This window comes from Aulostomus chinensis, chromosome 7 (assembly GCF_037954235.1).
Source record: "Aulostomus chinensis isolate RoL2024-O1b breed Wild chromosome 7, RoL_Achi_v1.0, whole genome shotgun sequence".
Taxonomy (NCBI): domain Eukaryota; kingdom Metazoa; phylum Chordata; class Actinopteri; order Syngnathiformes; family Aulostomidae; genus Aulostomus; species Aulostomus chinensis.
The window spans coordinates 840249-860000 of NC_141326.1; the positions used below are offsets into that span (position 1 = coordinate 840249).

General features: G+C 48.5%; 1 protein-coding gene across 1 annotated transcript in view; it reads right to left on the reverse strand.

Moving 5' to 3' along the window:
* Positions 1-7180: 7180 nt before the first annotated feature.
* The window catches only part of LOC147258123 (paired box protein Pax-6-like), a 23141-nt gene continuing 10569 nt past the window's right edge, over positions 7181-19752 (reverse strand). The window contains exons 3-11 of the mRNA XM_086207622.1: positions 18291-18421; positions 17751-17966; positions 16738-16900; positions 10305-10457; positions 10140-10222; positions 9779-9929; positions 8894-9003; positions 8475-8613; positions 7181-7971 (exon numbers count right to left, since the gene is read on the reverse strand). Of these exons, the coding sequence (XP_086063748.1) occupies positions 7886-7971; positions 8475-8613; positions 8894-9003; positions 9779-9929; positions 10140-10222; positions 10305-10457; positions 16738-16900; positions 17751-17966; positions 18291-18421 (1232 nt within the window). The 3' untranslated portion in view covers positions 7181-7885. The remainder of the gene's footprint in view (positions 7972-8474; positions 8614-8893; positions 9004-9778; positions 9930-10139; positions 10223-10304; positions 10458-16737; positions 16901-17750; positions 17967-18290; positions 18422-19752) is intronic.

Here is a 19752-nt window from a genome sequence, read left to right on the forward strand (position 1 = left end):
ATGGACTGTAAATTTAACCCTAAACAACGTGACAGTAACCTTTAGAATCGACACAGGAGCGGACGCTACCATTATCGACCAAGGTATGTTCAAAAAGATGAGTCCAAAAATGCAGCCTCCAGACAGGTTTTGTAAGCCCAGGAGGTGACCTCATATGTGCAGGCATGTTCCAAGGCACCATCAGCTACATGAGAAAAAGGTTTTCTTCAAGCTGTATGTGATAGCAGGAACAAGCTGCTTATTAGGCCGTGAGGAAGCAGTGACAATGAGCCGAGTGAAGAGGATGGATGAGGTCAGAGGTCGAGCGGGCCATTGAAAACTGAGCCAGTCAGAATATCCCTGCACGATGATGCCCAGCCATACCAGTGCCAGACGACTACCCCTGCCACTGGTATCGCTGGTGAAGAAAGAACTGCAGCGCATGGAGGATGAGGACATTATTGAAAAAGTGACACAGCTGACCGAACGGCGCGCTGCTATGGTGCTGGTGCTCAAACCAAACAGGAGACGAGAGAAGTATGTCCTACCTACAGGGGAGGAGATAATGCCAAGGCTCGCTGGTCGAAAAGTCTTCACGTCATTGGATGCAGCAAGTGGATTTTACCAAATTCCTCTGCATGAAGAGAGCAGGATGCTCACCACATTCATCACTCTGTTCCCTTTGGGAACAGCATGTTCCACCAAATGACACCAGAAGCTCCCACACCACCACAAGGGACTGTGACTGTCACTTGTTGTGGCAGCATAAGCAAGCCTCCAGTCAAACTGAGCTGGTGGGTGCCCTGGCAGAAATGTTTAAGCAGCCCAGCCTGGAGGGAATTCAGCTGGAAGTTAAGAGCAAGATATTTTAAAACTCCTTTGATAATAGCTAGTTACGACAGCAACTGTTCCCCCCTGTGCTGGAGAGGCTGTGGCATAACAGGGGACTTTTCCCACATCTTCTGGGACTGTCCTAAATTGTTAAAATTCTGGGAAGAGGTGAAAGGACAAATAAGTGAGATTTTTAAAATAAATAGACCAATTGAACCACAGCAACTGACTTTGGGTACAGCATCAATAATTGATTTAGGGAAAAAACAGGTGTTTTTGCTAAGGGTTCTTCTGTTAATTGCACATAAAATGATCACAGTAAATTGGCTCAAACCCCACCCACCCACCCTGGACCAGTGGTACCAAAGGCTTAAGGATGTAAACTGCATGGAACGCATAACAGCAACCCTACGACTTCAGACTGACTTATATCTTGAAAAATGGGCACCCGTTATAATGTATTTGGAGAGATGAGAATATTCTCTCTATTTAACTGGGCTGGATGGTATTTTTATTCCTTGTTTTATTTTATGTTATTTTATTTTATTTTTCTCCCTCTTACTATTGTGGACATGATTAGACCTGCAAAGAATATTGTGTATTGAGTACCTTGTCATAAGTTTTTGGAATGATGTGTGTGACTCTGTCAAGGAACCTGTTCTAATAAATGTTAAAAAAAAAAAAAACTGAGCTGGTGAACTGGGACTGTGGGGGCCGTTTTTTTGAAAAACAACAAAAACTCAGGGTCAAGGAACTTTGCAGTATGGATTTTGGAGGGGGGGGGGTGTTTCAAAAAAAGGGGGGTATGTCGGATTGATTGATTTTGGTTGTTCGATAACTGATTTGATCGATTACTGGTTTGTAGTTGCAGAAAATACACTGATTTATTTCTGAGTTCTATTAGCAAGACACGCACTTCAGGAAAAGCAAGACGGACAGAATGTTTATGTCCTGTAACAGAATGAAGAGGAGGAAGGTGATTTTCATTCGACCTCTTTAAGCTCTGATGGTTGGTTTCAATAAGGAATATTGTTAACATACAGAAGTGTTGAATGTTAACTAGACACTAAGAGTTCAGTTGAAATGAGAAGAGCAACATCTTTGAGGGGAGATGTAATGACAGGTAGGTACCTGAAGAGGTCATTGTCATCATCATAGGGCATTGTTCTGTGCCAAGTAGTAGAAGACATGGGACTGGAGAGGCGTTGCGATTGTACTGGCAGACCTGTAATAAAGCAAACACTGAGAACTCACGTGTTGTTGTGTCTAAATATATAGGAGGAGTGGGAGCAGGACAAGAGATTCATTGCAACAGCATGTCCTGAAGTGACTGGACAGAAGAAGAAGAACCAGCAGACAAAGTGGATATCAGCAGAACAAAAAAAGGAGGTGGTTAACAGCTGCCAAACAAGGGCATCCAAGGTAAAGGCCCATAGAGTACAGAGGTCAACAGAGAGATAGAGAAAAGTAACAAAGAAAAAAGAAGAACTATATCAGCAACCTGGCTCAAGAAGCAGAGGAGGCAGCATCAAAAGGAAACACGAAGGACTGTCTGACTCCACCAAGAAGCTGTCAGATAAGATCAGCCAGCCTGAGAGACCTAAGAATGGAAGACAATCATGAGACTGGACCCAGTAGGAGCGATGGGCTACTACAGGGAAGAAGGCTGACACCTCTTCACCCTCCAGACAGTTGACCTGCAGAGACTCATCTGCCCTTCAACCGTGGAAATCCCAGCGAGCAGAAAAGCCAATTGGCCATTTTGCAGTGGAAGAATGAACAAGCTGTGACACCCTGCCTCAAGAAAATCTGGGAGAAAAAGGAAGGGTCAACAACTTACCCAAAATACCTGAGAAAGGAGACCTCAGCCAATGCCTGCACCACAGCTGAAGCCTGTTTCAGTCGGTGCTAGGAAAGAACCCCAATAGTAAGAAAGCCGAGGATCCTCAGCTGAGAGACCAGCTAGCAAGCGTTGGCGAGTGGAGTTGTGTCGACCAGACATCAAGCATCGTAGTCAAGCAACCACTGGAATGGGACATCACCTTGGTGGACTTCAAGAACACATTCGACAGCATCGACAGGATCACTTTTTGGAAATTACTTAAGGATTGACACGGAGAGTCAAAGCTTCCAAGTGAAGACAGGAGTCAGGCAGGACGATTTAGTGTCCCCCTTCCTCTTCCTCCTCGACTGGATAATAAAGACCACAACAGCACCGAGGGTGACCAGGATCCAGTGGGCACGCAACTAAATTACCTTGACTTTGACTTTTGGGCCTCAAAATTAACGAGGAAAAGACTAAAAATCCTCGAGATAAACGCAGACCCAGTGATCCTGCGGGGACGGAACCTTCCCCTACCTACAGCAGGTCGGGTCATCGGTGAGCAGGGCAGAGGTCAGAGCCAGAATCCACCAAGCAAGTGCCTCATTCATCGAACTACAAAAACATCTGGATCTCCAAGGAGGTCAGCTAGCGAATAAAGATCCGACTCCTCAGCTCCAACACCACGCCGGGACGAATATATGGATCAGACTGAAGTCGAGTCCTTCATTGATGCATGAGGCGAATCCTGAACATCCAAAGGAAGAAGATGGAGATGGATTTGGTCACAGTCCACAAAAAGCAGACACCAGCACCCCCAGACAGGCCCCTGGTGGAACCACCAAGGTTCCAGGAGGAGGGGCTGGCCCAAGAACACCTCGCCAGAGAGAAATATTAGATGAATTCACGAAAGCATATCGACAAGTTCCTTCCAGCCGGGATTGAAGCAACAGCGTTGGTGTTGCAATTTACATATCACTGACAAGTCTCCTTCTGGTGTAAGGAGAGAGGAGGAGGGTAGTAGAGGAGGAGAGGAGACATGGAGGAGAGGAGACATGGAGGAGAGGAAGAGAGGAGACATGGAGGAGGGGAGGAGCGGAGACATGGAGGAGAGGTGGAGAGGAGTCATGGAGGAGAGGAGTCATGGAGGAGGGGAGAAGAGGAGTCATGGAGGAGGGGAGGAGCGGAGACATGGAGGAGAGGAGGAGAGGAGTCATGGAGGAGGGGAGGAGCGGAGACATGGAGGAGAGGAGGAGAGGAGACATGGAGGAGAGGAGTCATGGAGGAGGGGAGGAGGGGAGGAGCTGAGACATGGAGGAGAGGAGGAGAGGAGACATGGAGGAGAGGAGGAGAGGAGACATGGAGGAGGGGAGGAGAGGAGTCATGGAGGAGAGGAGGAGAGGAGACATGGAGGAGAGGAGACATGGAGGAGAGGAGTCATGGAGGAGAGGAGTCATGGAGGAGGGGAGAAGAGGAGTCATGGAGGAGGGGAGAAGAGGAGTCATGGAGGAGAGGTGGAGAGGAGTCATGGAGGAGAGGAGGAGAGGAGACATGGAGGAGAGGAGACATGGAGGAGAGGACTCATGGAGGAGAGGAGGACAGGAGTCATGGAGGAGAGGAGTCATGGAGGAGGGGAGAAGAGGAGTCATGGAGGAGGGGAGGAGCGGAGACATGGAGGAGAGGAGGAGAGGAGACATGGAGGAGAGGAGGAGAGGAGACATGGAGGAGGGGAGGAGCGGAGACATGGAGGAGAGTTGGAGAGGAGTCATGGAGGAGGGGAGGAGAGGAGTCATGGAGGAGGGGAGAAGAGGAGTCATGGAGGAGGGGAGGAGAGGAGGAGCGGAGACATGGAGGAGGGGAGGAGCGGAGACATGGAGGAGAGGTGGAGAGGAGTCATGGAGGAGGGGAGGAGAGGAGTCATGGAGGAGGGGAGGAGCGGAGACATGGAGGAGAGGAGGAGAGGAGACATGGAGGAGGGGAGGAGGGGAGGAGCTGAGACATGGAGGAGAGGAGGAGAGGAGTCATGGAGGAGGGGAGGAGAGGAGTCATGGAGGAGAGGAGGAGAGGAGACATGGAGGAGGGGAGGAGAGGAGTCATGGAGGAGAGGAGGAGAGGAGTCATGGAGGAGAGTAGGAGGGGAGACATGGAGGAGAGGAGACATGGAGGAGGGGAGGAGAGGAGTCATGGAGGAGAGGAGGAGAGGAGTCATGGAGGAGAGTAGGAGGGGAGACATGGAGGAGAGGAGGAGAGGAGTCATGGAGGAGGGGAGGAGAGGAGTCATGGAGGAGAGGAGGAGGGGAGACATGGAGGAGAGGAGGTGAGGAGTCATGGAGGAGGGGAGGAGAGGAGACATGGAGGAGGGGAGGAACAGAGATATGGAGGAGAGGAGGAGAGGAGACATGGAGGAGAGGAGGAGAGGAGTCACGGAGGAGGGGAGGAGCGGAGACATGGAGGAGAGGAGGAGAGGAGTCATGGAGGAGGGGAGGAGAGGAGTCATGGAGGAGGGGAGGAGCGGAGACATGGAGGAGAGGAGTCATGGAGGAGGGGAGGAGAGGAGTCATGGAGGAGGGGAGGAGCGGAGACATGGAGGAGAGGAGGAGAGGAGTCATGGAGAAGGGGAGGAGAGGAGTCATGGAGGAGAGGAGGAGAGGAGACATGGAGGAGGGGAGGAGAGGAGTCATGGAGGAGAGGAGGAGAGGAGTCATGGAGGAGAGTAGGAGGGGAGACATGGAGGAGAGGAGACATGGAGGAGGGGAGGAGAGGAGTCATGGAGGAGAGGAGGAGAGGAGTCATGGAGGAGAGTAGGAGGGGAGACATGGAGGAGAGGAGGAGAGGAGTCATGGAGGAGGGGAGGAGAGGAGTCATGGAGGAGAGGAGGAGGGGAGACATGGAGGAGAGGAGGTGAGGAGTCATGGAGGAGGGGAGGAGAGGAGACATGGAGGAGGGGAGGAACAGAGATATGGAGGAGAGGAGGAGAGGAGACATGGAGGAGAGGAGGAGAGGAGTCACGGAGGAGGGGAGGAGCGGAGACATGGAGGAGAGGAGGAGAGGAGTCATGGAGGAGGGGAGGAGAGGAGTCATGGAGGAGGGGAGGAGCGGAGACATGGAGGAGAGGAGTCATGGAGGAGGGGAGGAGAGGAGTCATGGAGGAGGGGAGGAGCGGAGACATGGAGGAGAGGAGGAGAGGAGTCATAGAGGAGAGGAGGAGAAGAGACATGGAGGAGAGGAGACATGGAGGAGAGGAGGAGAGGAGTCATGGAGGACCTCTTCCTCTCTGTCCCTCTTTCCCCTTCTGTCTCTGTCTTCCTCCATTCTCTGTCTTTGTCTCTGTCCATCAGTCTCTCCTCCTTTCTCTCCCTCTTTATCTCTGTCCCTCTCTTTCCTTCTGTCTCTCTGTCTTCCTCCATTCTCTGTCTTTGTCTCTGTCCATCAGTCACTCCTCCTTTCTCTCCCTCTTTATCTCTGTCTCTCTCTCTCCTTCTGTCTCTCTGTCCTCCTCCATTCTCTGTCTTTGTCTCTGTCCTGCTCTCCTGCTCTCTCTCCGTCCCCACTGATCCTGGATCTGCTCCACCTTCCTGCTGGTAAAGGAAGGTTCTGGTGGCTGCTGTTGCAGGATGTGCTGCTGACGGAGAATTGTTGGGTGGAGGTTCATTGAAGGAGGGAGGTGCTGGACCTGCTCTACTTGGACAGAGTCAGGACAGGACTTTGGTTGGGGTTTGGTGACACAGATAAAACTGACTTGGCTGTTGTGTGTTCAGAGTGAACAGAAGAAGCATGATGAACACACACACACACACACACACACACACACACACACACACACACACACACTCTGATATGTCACAAACTTGAAACTAATGATCTGGGCTCTGGCCCATCATCAAGGCTCCTGAATGGTTAGGTTCCCATGATGCTCTTGGCTGGAGGCGCTGACGTGATGTGGATTGTGTAAGATGGAATGGAACGTTTCAGAGTGGAGCTGCAGGTCATCTGTCTTTGATCCGCTCTCTCTTTTTCTCTGTGACAGCCATCAGTTCCTCTGTCTCTCTCCTTCTTCCCAGTCCTTTGTTAGGTAAATGAGGAGCGGTTGACCCCATTCTGCCTCAGCAGCCACCTGCTGGCCGCCGCAGCGAGATGATGGGTTGGATGGATGAGGCAGCAGGAGGAGGGAGGGGGCCGGTGAATAGGGTTTATAAAATTCACCTCCAGATTGCATCATATATATGTGTGTGTGTGTGTGTGTGTGTGTGTGTGTGTGTGTGTGTGTATCACACTCACCCAAAAAAGTGTCGTCAGTTGTGCAGTTCTACCGTCATAGAACCAGTATCCCTGTACGTTTCTGTTCCTCTTCAGGTGGGATGTTAATATCCGTCTGACATGAGGGAAATCATACTTTGCAGGTTCCGTGTCCACAAATGAACATGATTATAACTGAAATAACTTTATTATGGAAACCCTCCCACATCACTGGTGAAGACAAACACATTACATTCCAAATAAGAGAAAAAAATTCATAACCACAACACAGCTGAGAGTTCATGCTTTGGAAGCCTGGTGTTGGTTCTGCCTCCAGTCCTCAGTCGCTGGTTTCCTGGTTCATTCCCGGACACGAGAGCTTTGGAACTCCATCAAACTGAGTCCTTCCCTCCTAACACGTTTAGTTTTATTCACGCCAGGTAACAGTTCACACCAGCTCAGGAGTTTTACACACCAAACACAAGTCACCATATCCTGAAATTCTTTACACATGACAGGCGGCGGTCTGCCTGTTCTACGTATTTACAGCAGACGATCATTTTTCACTCCTCCCTTTTTGGCCTAAACCATTAACGGCTTTGTTTTTGGTACGAATGCATCACCAGCATCATAGTCCGGCGCTGAACGTGGAGGGAATATCACATCCCTTAAACACTGAACAGTTTCTGCGTGGATGGATGGTCCTTCCTGGGCTTCCTGAGTGCAGTTCAGGTGAGAGCTTCTTCTCAGGGAGCCGCCCTTAGCAACCAGAACAGCCGCCTATTTGACCCAACATCCTGCTGTAGCAGAGGTTAAGCTGGTTGACAGCGGTTAGAACAGAAGTCCTTCGGTGGGGACAGTACCCAAACTCTCCCTGCCCCCCTTGTCTCCAGAACTTGGGCGGGATTCCTTTGTGACGTTGTGGTAAAGTCCTTTTTTGAAATTGAGCTGTGAAGCCGGGATGCGTCACATGATGAGGACAGTACTGATGGATGGTGATGGTGATGGTGATGGTGATCACTGGAGACGTGGCCAATACTGTGACATGTCTGTTTCACCTCCTGGAACTTGGACTGGAACTGAGACTCCAGGAGAAATCAGACCTGACGGATAAGAGACAAACAGGTCTTCAGAGGGAGCCATGACCAAGTTGAGGTAAGGTCACATGAGTGCGCAGCCGCTCTCAGTGTCCTCGCCATGCATTCCAACAGACGGCACCTTTAACATGACCAGAAAACAAGAATCAGTTCGGGAATTTCACAAGAAGTAAACATTACTTGGATTTGGGCAGAGCCTCATATTGTGGCGGAACCATTTTCAGGGGGCCGTCCCATCATGTTGAGTCACGGTGACTGGTGGTGAGTCTGAACCATGAACTCTCCACCACAAGTCCTGCTGTTAACAGCTTGGTTCTATGTTCAATTAGCAGTACGAGCAGATGAGCACCAACGACAGCAGGGATGCAAGCACCTACTGCTGCTGTCACCACTTGGTCCTGTGAAAATGTTGTTCTTGCTGCAGGCAGAGTGAGCACCAGGAGGAGAAGCCCCTCCTCTCCACGCAGAGCGGGAGGAGGGGCCGACCTGTTGCTATAGTCATGTCCTACCTGTTGATGACGCTGCAGAGGAGGTCAACGACTGGCTGACATGGGGTTGCATGTGTGGGGGGGTGTACGTCTCATAACTCCTCCCATTCACAGCCGGGGTGGTGGGCAGCATGCAGGAGTACGAGGGCTGACTGGAGGCCTTCAGACAGAGGGAGGGGCTAACTCAGCAGGACATGCAAGACTAAACGCCACACAAACACACCGCAGCATTCACCTTCCTGGTCATACCTCACTTCTACATACGTTCACCAACAAATTTGATATCTAATTTTACTCATGTATACATATTCTAGGAATATACAACATTTATCCACTGAGCGATTGCAGGTTAACCAGAACTATCCAGGTGAGCTGAGGTCACATCCTGGCATACATGAAGGTGTAACTCTCACAGGAAGTGGAAGAATTAGCGGTCTTACCTGCATGGGCAGGCTGGCAGCCATGCTGAAGCTGGGCATCGCTGGAAGGCTGTAGCTGCTGGCCAGAGCAGAGTCCGATCTTCCCAACATGGAGCCTGAAGAGAAGGAAACTACAAAGAAAGAGAACGTCCGTTCACAAGGCTTCGCTGATGACATGTGCGCCGCAGTCTGATGAGGTGCTTTGGGGCATCAGAGTGATACAGCAAGAAGCATGATGTCATTGGTCTACATTCATCATGGACACTACTAATCAGGGGTCACGTCGCTTTAAGACAGCAAGTGCTCCTTCACATCAGAGCGTCACTGTTTAAAACTCCACTCATCCATGTTCTCCCTCTCCTCCTGTTGAGGGTGGTGGGGGTGGAGCCTATCCCAGCAGCCTTCCCCCTGGACAGGTCACCAGTCCATGGCAGGGCCAACACATAGAGACAGACAACCATTGGCTCTCCCAGCCACGCCTACGGTCAATTTAGAGTCTGGATTAACCTGGTCCCTCTTGATGTCTTTGGACTGTGGAGGAAGCTGGAGTACCAGAGAGAACCCAGCAGGAACAGGGAGAACATGGAGACTCACCCAGAAAGACCCCGTGCTGCAGCCGGGGCTCCACCCACAACCTTCTTGCTGGGGGCCACAGTGAGGACCACTGCTCCACCAGGCCGTCTGTTTAAAACTCATATCAGGGGAAAATGAGCGGCTGCTGAGGAAACAACTGCAGTCACAGGATCCCCTGTGATTTTGAAACTTAATTCAGAAGTTTAATGTTGCTTCCATTGCATCCTGACTAGTTTATAACTGAAGTCTCTGTCTCAGCTGCTTATGTCCCATGATGCCTGCGCTGAGGAAACGGCAGCAGTGATAAGATAATAAGTGACAGCTCATGCTCACCTGGTGTGGTACTCTGTGGTAGAGGCTGGTAAACACTGGCGTTGAAACTGCTGCTGATGGGAATATGACTGGAGGAGTTGGACACCTGCCGGCGTTGATTTCTCAGCTTCTCCTCTCGTCTCCACTTTGCTCTTCTGTTGGAGAACCAAACCTACAGGAGCAGCAAGGATCCAGTGCCAGTGAGAGTCGTGTACTCGCCACGCTAACTGACCTGCCAGGCGTCGCCTGATCAAATGCAGAAACAACTTTGATGTTTTACCTCACAGAAAAGACAAACACAAACCCTTGTCTGACCCAGGTGACCCAAACAGTCACATACATGGACGCACTGACCCTTGCCTGTGTAAAAGAGGAGGTTTACCTGTATCCGGGCTTCTGGTAGGTCAATTTTATTGGCAAGGCGTTCCCGTGCAAACACATCTGGGTAGTGAGTCCTCTCAAACTCTACAACCAGAAGACATTATTGTTATTGATGGAACCGTGAGAGAAAGCTTGAGCAGTGCTGGTGAGCTGAGGGTCTCAGAACCTTTCTCCAGAGCTTCTATCTGGTCCTGTGTGAACGATGTTCTGTTCCTCTGCAGTTTTCTCTTCAGCTGAAGCCTCATCTGAGTTTCCTCTGAATCTTCACCATTGGAACTCACTGACATGGCGTTCTCACCTCCCTCAGCCTGCGGACAGTCTGCACCGACGAGGGAGGAAGGAGGGAGGGATTAACACAAAAATCAGAACCTGCTCTGCTCTGACGGGTTTTCTGAGTGTTGAGTGGCGATCCAACAACAACACGTCCTGCATTTAGAATCTCATGTCTTCATTCTTCCTGAATGTTGGCAACACAGCGATGACCTGCTGCGTTTTATCATTTGATTCTGGGATTCCATATCTGGAATAATCAAATGAAGTTAGGAAGGTCTTACCAAAGAGGCTTCACAAGTTCACCTTTGTACACTTTGTCATCTATCAGCATGTCTGATGACTGAACACTTGTTGATCCTGAAAAAATACTGTGCTCAGATTAGAAATCTGCCTCGGAGGCACACACAGAAGACAGCACCGACATACCAGGACACACTGACTGCATCCAGGCCACCAGGTTAGTTTTTGATGCGCTGGCCAGTTTCTCTGAGCCCCATGAATGTGTTGGTGATTTCTGCAGCTGTCTGCAGCAGACATGCATGCTAACGGGCCCACTTTTGATCAGAAACGGATTTCTTTGCTCATGCAAGCATACAAGCAGGGACTGAGGTTTGACCTGTGGGTGAAGGCACTGGTACGCAAAACTGGTTTGACTGAGTAAATACACTGTACTTTATATGTACTGAGTAAATCTGCTTTATATGTACTGAGTAAATCTACTTTATATGTACTGAGTAAATATCCTGTGTATGTACTGAGTAAATATACTGTATACTGAGTAAAAATACTCTTTATGGCCTGAATAAATATACTGTATATGGACTGAGTAAATATACTGTATATGAACCAGGTACATATACTGGCTGTGGGTAAATACACAGGTGAGTGCAGGAACGTAGATCAACCGGTAAATTGAGAGCTTTGCCTTTAGGCTCAGCTCCCTCTCCACCATGATGGACCGATGCAGAGTCCCCATCACTGTAGACACCGCACCAGTTCGCCTGTCAATCTCACGATCCACCTTGTCCTAACTCGTGAACAAGACCCCAAGGTGCTTGACCTCCCCCACCTGGGAAAGGATCTCCTCCCCGACCCAGAGTTGGCGCTGCACCCTTTCCCGGATGAGAACCATGGACTCGGACTTAGAGGTGATGATTCTCATCCTGGCTGCTTCACACTCAGCTGCCAACTGACCCAGTGAGAGCTGAAGATCATGGCTTGACGAAGTCAGCAGGACCACATTGTCCACAAAAAGCAAAGACCTGATCCTGCAGCTACCAAGCCAGATCCCCTCAAAATCCTGGCTGCACCCAGAAATTCCACCCATAAAAATTATGAAGAGAATCAGTGACAAACGGCAGCCCTGGCAGAGTCCAACCCTCACTGGAAACGAGTCCAACTTACTGGCGACAATGCAGACCAAGCTCTGGCATCAGTCATACAGGGAGCAAACCACCCGAATCAGGCGGTCCAAAAAAACTATACCCCCACAGGATTCCACAAGGGACACGGTCGAATGGCTTTTCCAAGTCCTCAAAACACAAGTAGACTGGGTGGGCAGACTCCCATGTGCCCTCCAGGACCCTGCTGAGTGTGTAGAGCTGGTCCACAGTTCCACAACCAGGACGAAAACCACACTGCTCCTCCTGGATCCAAGGTTGGACTATCAGACGCACCCTCCTCTCCACAACTCCGAATAGACCTTACAAGGGGAAATTCTCATGGAGAATTGTTGGGTGGAGGTTCATTGAAGGAGTGTGGTACTAGACCTGCTCTACTTGTAATGTGTCATGAGATCACTTTTGTTGTGATTTGGTGCTATAGAAATAAAATTGACTTGACTTGACAAGGAAAGCTGAGGAGTGTGATCCCATGATAATTGGAACACAACCTCCGGTCCCCCTTCTTAAAAAGAGGAACCGCCACCCTGCCAATCCAGAGGCAACACCCCAGATGTCCACGCAATGCTGCAGTCAAGTCAACCAAGACAGCCCCACAGCACCCAGGGACTTGAGAAACTCCAGGTGGATTTCATCCACCCCCGGGGCCCTGCCAACCTCAGCCCCAGAGACAGGAGAGCCCAACATGGAGTCACCAGGCACTGCCACAACATCTTGAGTTGAGGTTTGCAGTACGTCACCCACTGCATGCATAGAGTTGACAGTGCACCGCTTCTCCCTCCTGAGCTGGTGGATGGTGGTCCAGAATCTCTTTAAGGCCATCCAACAGTTGTTCCAAGTCCATGTAATTGTATGATATAGTATTTGCCTCTGCAACCACCAAAGCTGCACACCCCTTGGCCTACCAGTAACTGTTGGCTGTTTCCGGAGTCCCATGGGCCAAAAAGGCCTGGCAGGACTCCCTCAGCTTAACAGCATCCCTCACTGCAGGTTGTACTGTATATGTACTGAGTATGTACACAGTGTATATAAACTGTACTGAGAAAATATCCTGTCCATCATCAAGCCATCCATCCATCCATTTTCTATGCCGCTTATCCATTAAGGTTTGCGGGGGTGGGGGGGTGGAGCCTATCCCAGCTGACATTGGGTGAGAGGTGGGGTTCACCCTGGACAGGTCACCAGTCCATCACAGGGTCATCAGGAGCAGTTAGGGGTTCAGTATCTTGCTCAAGGACAGTTGGAAATGGTCACCAGGGGAAGTGGGGATCGAACCACCGACCCTAAAAATACTGTATGTCGGTAGATATACTGAGTAAATACACTGTATTCGGAGTAGTATAGTGTGTATAGTGGAGGCAGTTAAGTCAATATTTCAAAGGAATCGTTCACTTGGTGATACAAGCACCAAATTTGGCACAAATGATGTCCAGGATGTACTTGAGTGAACAGAAATATGTTAATAATCAGACACCAAAATGAATGTATTCTTACTAGAATAACTCAATAGTGTCAATAGAATTCCAATATGGCCACCAGTTTTCAAGTTGGTGGCCATATTGGAATTTTAAAAAAGTGTTTTTGGAACCTGTCTGATCAGAGATATTGCATTAAGTCGAAGGGCAGCATCCATGATCATAAACTGAGATGCTGTGGTCAAGCTCTATTATTTATTTATTATATTATTTATTTAGAGTGATCTCAAAGCACAACCATCTGTTGTCATCACTGCTGTGAAACTCAGCATGAGGTTCAGTGTCAGATTGTAGTGTACTAGCTGTGGTCGTACTTTACTAACTGATGTAGTGCTGTACTCACTGCAGTTTTTATTTTACTTTAGTGTCCCAAATGCTATCTAAGCCCCTTTATACAGATTTCACTGTTTTCAGACTTTTTCAACGGTCTGAGGGATGAGGGTTCCTTCTATAGGCCCATTAAAAAGAACAAAACTGACTTCGTTCGCCAGGAGGCAGCTGCAGCTTCCGGTGACATGAGGAGGCAGGTACTCAAAGATGACTGCCGTCTGTTCTCGCAGCTCTTTATATCGTGCCAATCACGAGAGTGTGACCTGCTTGAACCCTTTAAGCATGAGAATCAGCACTCCTCCCTGCAGCACTGAGAGATACAGGGTAACTCCACTTTGGCCAGAAGTCTCAGCTTGCAAAAATTCTGGACGCTACTATTTCTCCTCCTGACAAGCAACCAGAATGTGATCCTATTATCATTGATGGTTCCTCTCTTGTGCATTCACTGCCTCCTAAGACATCCAAGATCTTTGAGGAATATGCTGTCCAAGATGTCGTTCCAAAAATCCAGACCTACTCATCAAAGTATGAGCGAACGGATATAATTTTTGATGTCTACTTGACTTCAAGCCTGAAGGCTGAAACTAGGTCAAACAGAGGTTTTGGAGGTCAACGTAGAGTGGCAGACAAAAACAAACTACCACCCAACTGGAAAAGCTTCCTGTGAGAAAGCAACAACAAGACTGAGCTCTTCATGTTCTTAGCTAATAAGATAGTTACCCTGTGTCCCGACAATGTTATCGTTGTGACCAAAGGAGAGCAGGCACTCTCAAACAAGCCCATCAGCCTTGAAGGTTTATGTCCGTGCAACCATGAAGAAGCTGACTCCAGAATTTTCACACATGCTCTTCATGCAGCCAAGCAACACATGAAATCTGTGTTGATTAAAGTATACGACACAGACATTGTTGTTGTTGCAGTTAATGTTTTTGCGACTCTCCAGGATGCAGGCTTAGTAAGGCTTTTGGTAGAATTTGGCCAAGGCCAGTCCGTTAAGTGGTTTCTGGTCCATGATATGGTGCTTTCTCTTGGCCCAGAGAAATCAAGCGGCATGCTGTTCTTTCACACCTTCACCGGCTGTAATGTTGTGTCAGCCTTTTGTGGCAAAGGCAAAAAAAAACAGCATGGCAAGCATGGGAGGTCTAACACCCTGAAGTGAGCCCTGTCTTCAAAAAGCTCAGCCAGTTCCCAGCTATCATAGAAAATGCAGACCTAAACATCATTGAGAAGTTTGTCATCACGATGTATGTCAAGCAGAGCACTACAGGAAAGGTTGATGAGGCAAGACTAGAATTGTTTGCACAGAAGCAAAGGTCTTATGATGCCATTCCACCAACAAGCACATCCCTTCCTCAGCATGTGAAACAGTCTACCTTCCAAGCTGCCTGCACATGGGGCCAGGCAGCAGTGTGTAAAATGTAGACCGAAGGTCCTGCCAACTGGGGCTGGAAAAAAGATGGTGAGGTCTGGCAAGTGCTCTGGACAAACCTTCCACCTATTGTGGCGACTTGTGAGCAGTTAACAAAATGCAGCTGCAAGACTGAATGCAGAGGAAGATGCAAATGTTATCGCTTCGGCCTGAAATGTACGCAGTTGTGTGCCTGTGAATGTGAGGACAAAAAGAAGCCATGATTGTTGAGAATCATACAACATGCAGCCTATGTTTGGATGTGTTTTCTGTTTTGTTTTGTTTTGCTAACTAAAATGAAACAAGAAAAAAAGAAAGAGAAAAAAGAAAAAAGAAAAAAAAACATTGGGGGAGACAAAGACAGCCTCTACGTGGCCTTCCCTACAAGTAGCTTACTGGTCCAAAAGCCAAAAGTGAAACTAATGTCTTTAACACATCTTTTAGAAAATTCCTCAACTATTCCGTTTTTTTGAAAAAAGAAATAAAATTATATCTACATCACTGCTGAAATGCATTATGCATATTTTACATCCATCGGAAACATCATCAAGAGAGTGTTTTTCATTTAATTCCCATTTTATCATCACAATACTCAATTATTTTGATATTCTAAATGCAGAATTGGATTTCTCATATTCGAAAACATATAATTCAATGTATAGGCCATCAAAATGGGTCAAACACTGTTTGAACCCATTCCAAATGGTGGCCATCTTGAAAAATGGCAGCCATCTTTGATGTTCAGCTGGAAAACGTACTTTTCTTAGAAAGTACATCCTGGACATCATTTGTGCCAGATTTGGTGCTTGTATCACCAAGTGAACGATTATTTCATTAACTGCCTCCACTATAGACATACTGAGAAAATATACTGTTTCAGGAAACATACTGTATCCCCCAGTCAGACTGTCTCCTGAGCCGGGAGGAACTGGCTCGCTGAGGTTCTGCTCGTGTGCCGTCACACCTCCTCGTGAGCTGAGATCTCCAAACAGACTCCAGCTCCCAGAGGAACGCGTGTTATTTGCAGTCGGAGCCTAATTATTCATTATCCCCAGCAGACAGAGGCTGCAAAACAGAATGAAGCCATTGCTCAGTGTCACAGTCAGTCAGGCAGAAAAAGACACAAATGGGAGCAGACGCCGCCTCCCTGGAGTGTGGGAGGAGGAGTGGTGCTGAAGGAGGAGCTGCAGCGTAGGAGGGAGAGGGAACCCCGTCTCTATGCAAATATAATGATGATAATTATTGTTACGTTGGATTTTGCAAGCTGGCAATTTGGTGCAGTTTCAGATTTCAGGATGGAACACGTGTATCTAGAAGCAAGTCCACTGGGATCGGGGACCACTGGATACCAAGACGTCCGCAGCTGTGGTAAAGCTCCAAATAGGCCTGGAACTATGAGGGACACTTCAAGTGAAAAAGCCGGTACCATGTGATGGTTTGTCTTATTTTGATGAGCATGCATTTGCACGAGATCGAGTAGACGAGACATTTCATCAAAACACCCAACCAGTAAAAGTTCCTGCCTTTTTTCAAATTTCCAAGAAGGTCCCATGAAACAAACTAGCTGGCATTTCAGGTCACCTGACTCCCTCTGATGATGTCAAAGTCTTCTGATTAATTAGGTGTATCATCTCCCCAAAGCTGTACCAGTGTGCTAGAGGTCAAGTAGCAGTATTGGAATAGTTAGTCCCAGTATCTGTAGCAGTGTCTCACCAGAGGTAGAGAGCGTTGTACCAGGGTACCATCCAGAGCGTCCTCCCCAGCTGGTTTGTCCATTCAGCATCTTGAGTTTGTGAAACATCCCCTCAGCTCCCACTGCTCCCATTTGCTGCTTGTCGCTGGCCAAGTTCCTGAGCACTCGATTTATTGATGAGACCTGGAGATGAGAATGAATCCATTGCAACCCGTTTCTATCCAGTGTGCAAGGGAGACAATGAGGGAACCTGTACAGGACCTCGCTCACATCTGTTCCACCACCCATGTTAGAATGATGAATCAAAGCTGAGTTCAGCTCTCAACTAGACTTAGTCCCTCCACACTAGGGTGCCTGAGCTCTACCACACATGTCAATTGGAACAAATGTGCATCAGTGAAGAAATAACCCTCTGCTGTTCTGACTGCAGTCAGGAACTGAAACTGTGTGCTGTAGTTTGTTGAAACTAGCGACAACAACTGAAAGCATCAATCCACCAAGCAGAATAACAAACACCTACAACCCACAACACGCATGATGCATTTCCATAGATGTGTTTTCTGATGGTGAAATATGATATCGGTTGATATAAGGATTTACTTTCTCTAGTGACTGAGCACCAGTGTGATGCATTGTGGGTCGTATACTCGGCTAGGTCCTGCTGCAGTGTGTCTTACTGTGGGTGTGAATGAAGCCCACTGCACCGACACTCTGAGCATGAACGTCACTGTGACCAATTATGTGAACTGGCTCACAGACAGGAGTTCGGATGGCTTTGATGTCTGTCTGTCTACATGTGTGGGTGGGATCAAACAGACAGAACCCAGGCTTTGGTCCGACTGAGATGACGGAATAATTGAGATCAAAGTCAAAGGTTGTCTGGGAGGTTTGTGATGTCATCCAAAGGATGATGGATGGATGGATGTTACTTCTGTAACAATTACTGTATCTTAAGTTGTAATAACACACAAGTCGTGGCCCTGCCCCCTGAACAAGGCCACTGGTGCCAGAGAAGCCAGAAATCCAAGCTCACACTGGGTATGTTTTCACTGGTGCAGACCCCCTCTGCCAGCAGCCTGTCTCGGATCTCCCAGGCAAAGATGGACGGACACTCTCTCTTGTACTGAGCGATCTTGCCCACAACCTCTGGAGTGGCCACCCTGGGTTTACTCCCTCCTATTGCACGAGGACGAATCGAACCCGTCTCATAGTAGCGGCCCAAGATCTTACTCACACAGCCGTTAGACACCTGCAAACAGAGACAGCACAAATCGCTCTTCATCCGGAGGTGCTGAGCTACAACACTGACTTACAAAGCATGGAACTGCTGTAAGAACCCTTGTGTTGCTACTGAACCAGAACATCTGCAGAACATCTGTAGTGCTCTCCAGGGTCAAGGTCTTTTTTTCTTCTCATGACAAACAACACGATTCAAGCAAGAACTGCTCAGTTTGACTGGGTGCTTGAGGAAGTAGCTGATTTTAGCATCGTTCTATTTATCTTTTCACTGACAGTCTTGATGAAGGTATTCATATTTATTCAGTATGAGTTTATGGGTGTTTGTAAGAGTTACCTGCAGAATTCTTGAGATGTCACAGGGTCGTGCTCCGCTGTGAGCCAGCTCCACTATCTTCTGCCTGGTAGAGTCGGGGAGGGGTCGTCCATTCACAAACACCCCCCCCAGCTGGTTCACTCCACTGTGGCCTGACATAGAGACGAAGTACCATGAAGTGTGTGAGTGTGTTGGGTGTGTGTGTGTCGGGGGGGGGGGGGTAGCTTAGCACAACCAGGGGTGTCTCCCATCACATCCTGCTCTGGAGAGGACGGTGGTAAATAAGCAGGATCAGCAGCTGGAAGCAGATTCTGCTCCCGACACATTTTCACTCCTATAAACATTTTTAAATCCATTTTTTTGCTTCTCTTTTCTGAAAACAGCTCAGCATAACACAGCTATAATGAAATGAAATGATATGACGTGAAAAAGGCTGAAATTTTATATTTCATCAACAAAAAACAGTCAAACTTTTGTACCTACAAGTATTACCAGTAATGGAAGAAGTATTTACACATATCAACAACATCCATGTGATGAACTCTGGTCATCCTGCAGCCTGAGGCTCAGTGCAAAGCTTGATGTAGCCCTCATTCAGCCAGGGACTGTCCTCCTCAAAGAAGGCAGGTTCCTGAGTCGCTGTCCACATTAGAAACTTCTCCCCAACACTGTCCAGTTGCATTTATGTCCCTTTATTTAGCAACTTTTTATGACCTGCAACTGCAAGCTGAACTTCCTGGTAGAATCAGGTGACTTAGTTTAACTTAGTTGAAGTTGCTTCTGCTTCTTTGGGAATGAATAAACCCTCCAGAAGTCTGTCAGGGTTCAGCTCCAGAGAGAACCAGGAGGGGGACAGCTTAAAACTCTCCATGCTGATCAACACGTTGCAGGTCTGACATTTTGCCTCAGCACAGATAGAATGTGCCGAGGTTAAGTAGAGATTTACTGTTCACTCAATCAATTGTCTATTGTCTGTTAATGGCCCTGTGGGCTGGGGGGGGGGGGTGGCAGATTTGCAAAGCTCTTCACACACACACACACACACACACACACACACACACACACACACACACACACACACACACAACTTGATCTCGTAGCTAACCGTGCAGTTTTAGTGTAACAACATGTTTTCACAGGCCAGCATCAGGATCCTCTGGTGGAGCAGCTGAATCAGGGTGCTGGTAGCTAAACATTAGGGTTTGGCTGACAGTGGTGAAAGCAGATCTGTCAATGGGCCTCAGGGCAGCACTGCTCCTTTTGCATCCTCACCATCAGTCCCTCGGAACCTGCTTCTCTGCCTGAATCTAGTCCAGCTGAACCTGGTGGTGTCAGAGTTGCACTGCCCCCTCCAATGAGGCCGGGCCCCAAGGGGCCCCAGCACTCCACACACTGACAGAGCCTGCTAGAAGGAGCGGGTGCAGCAGAGCTGCGGGAGGCTTCAGGTGTGGGGTGGGTTATTTGACCCTGTAAATTAGCCTTA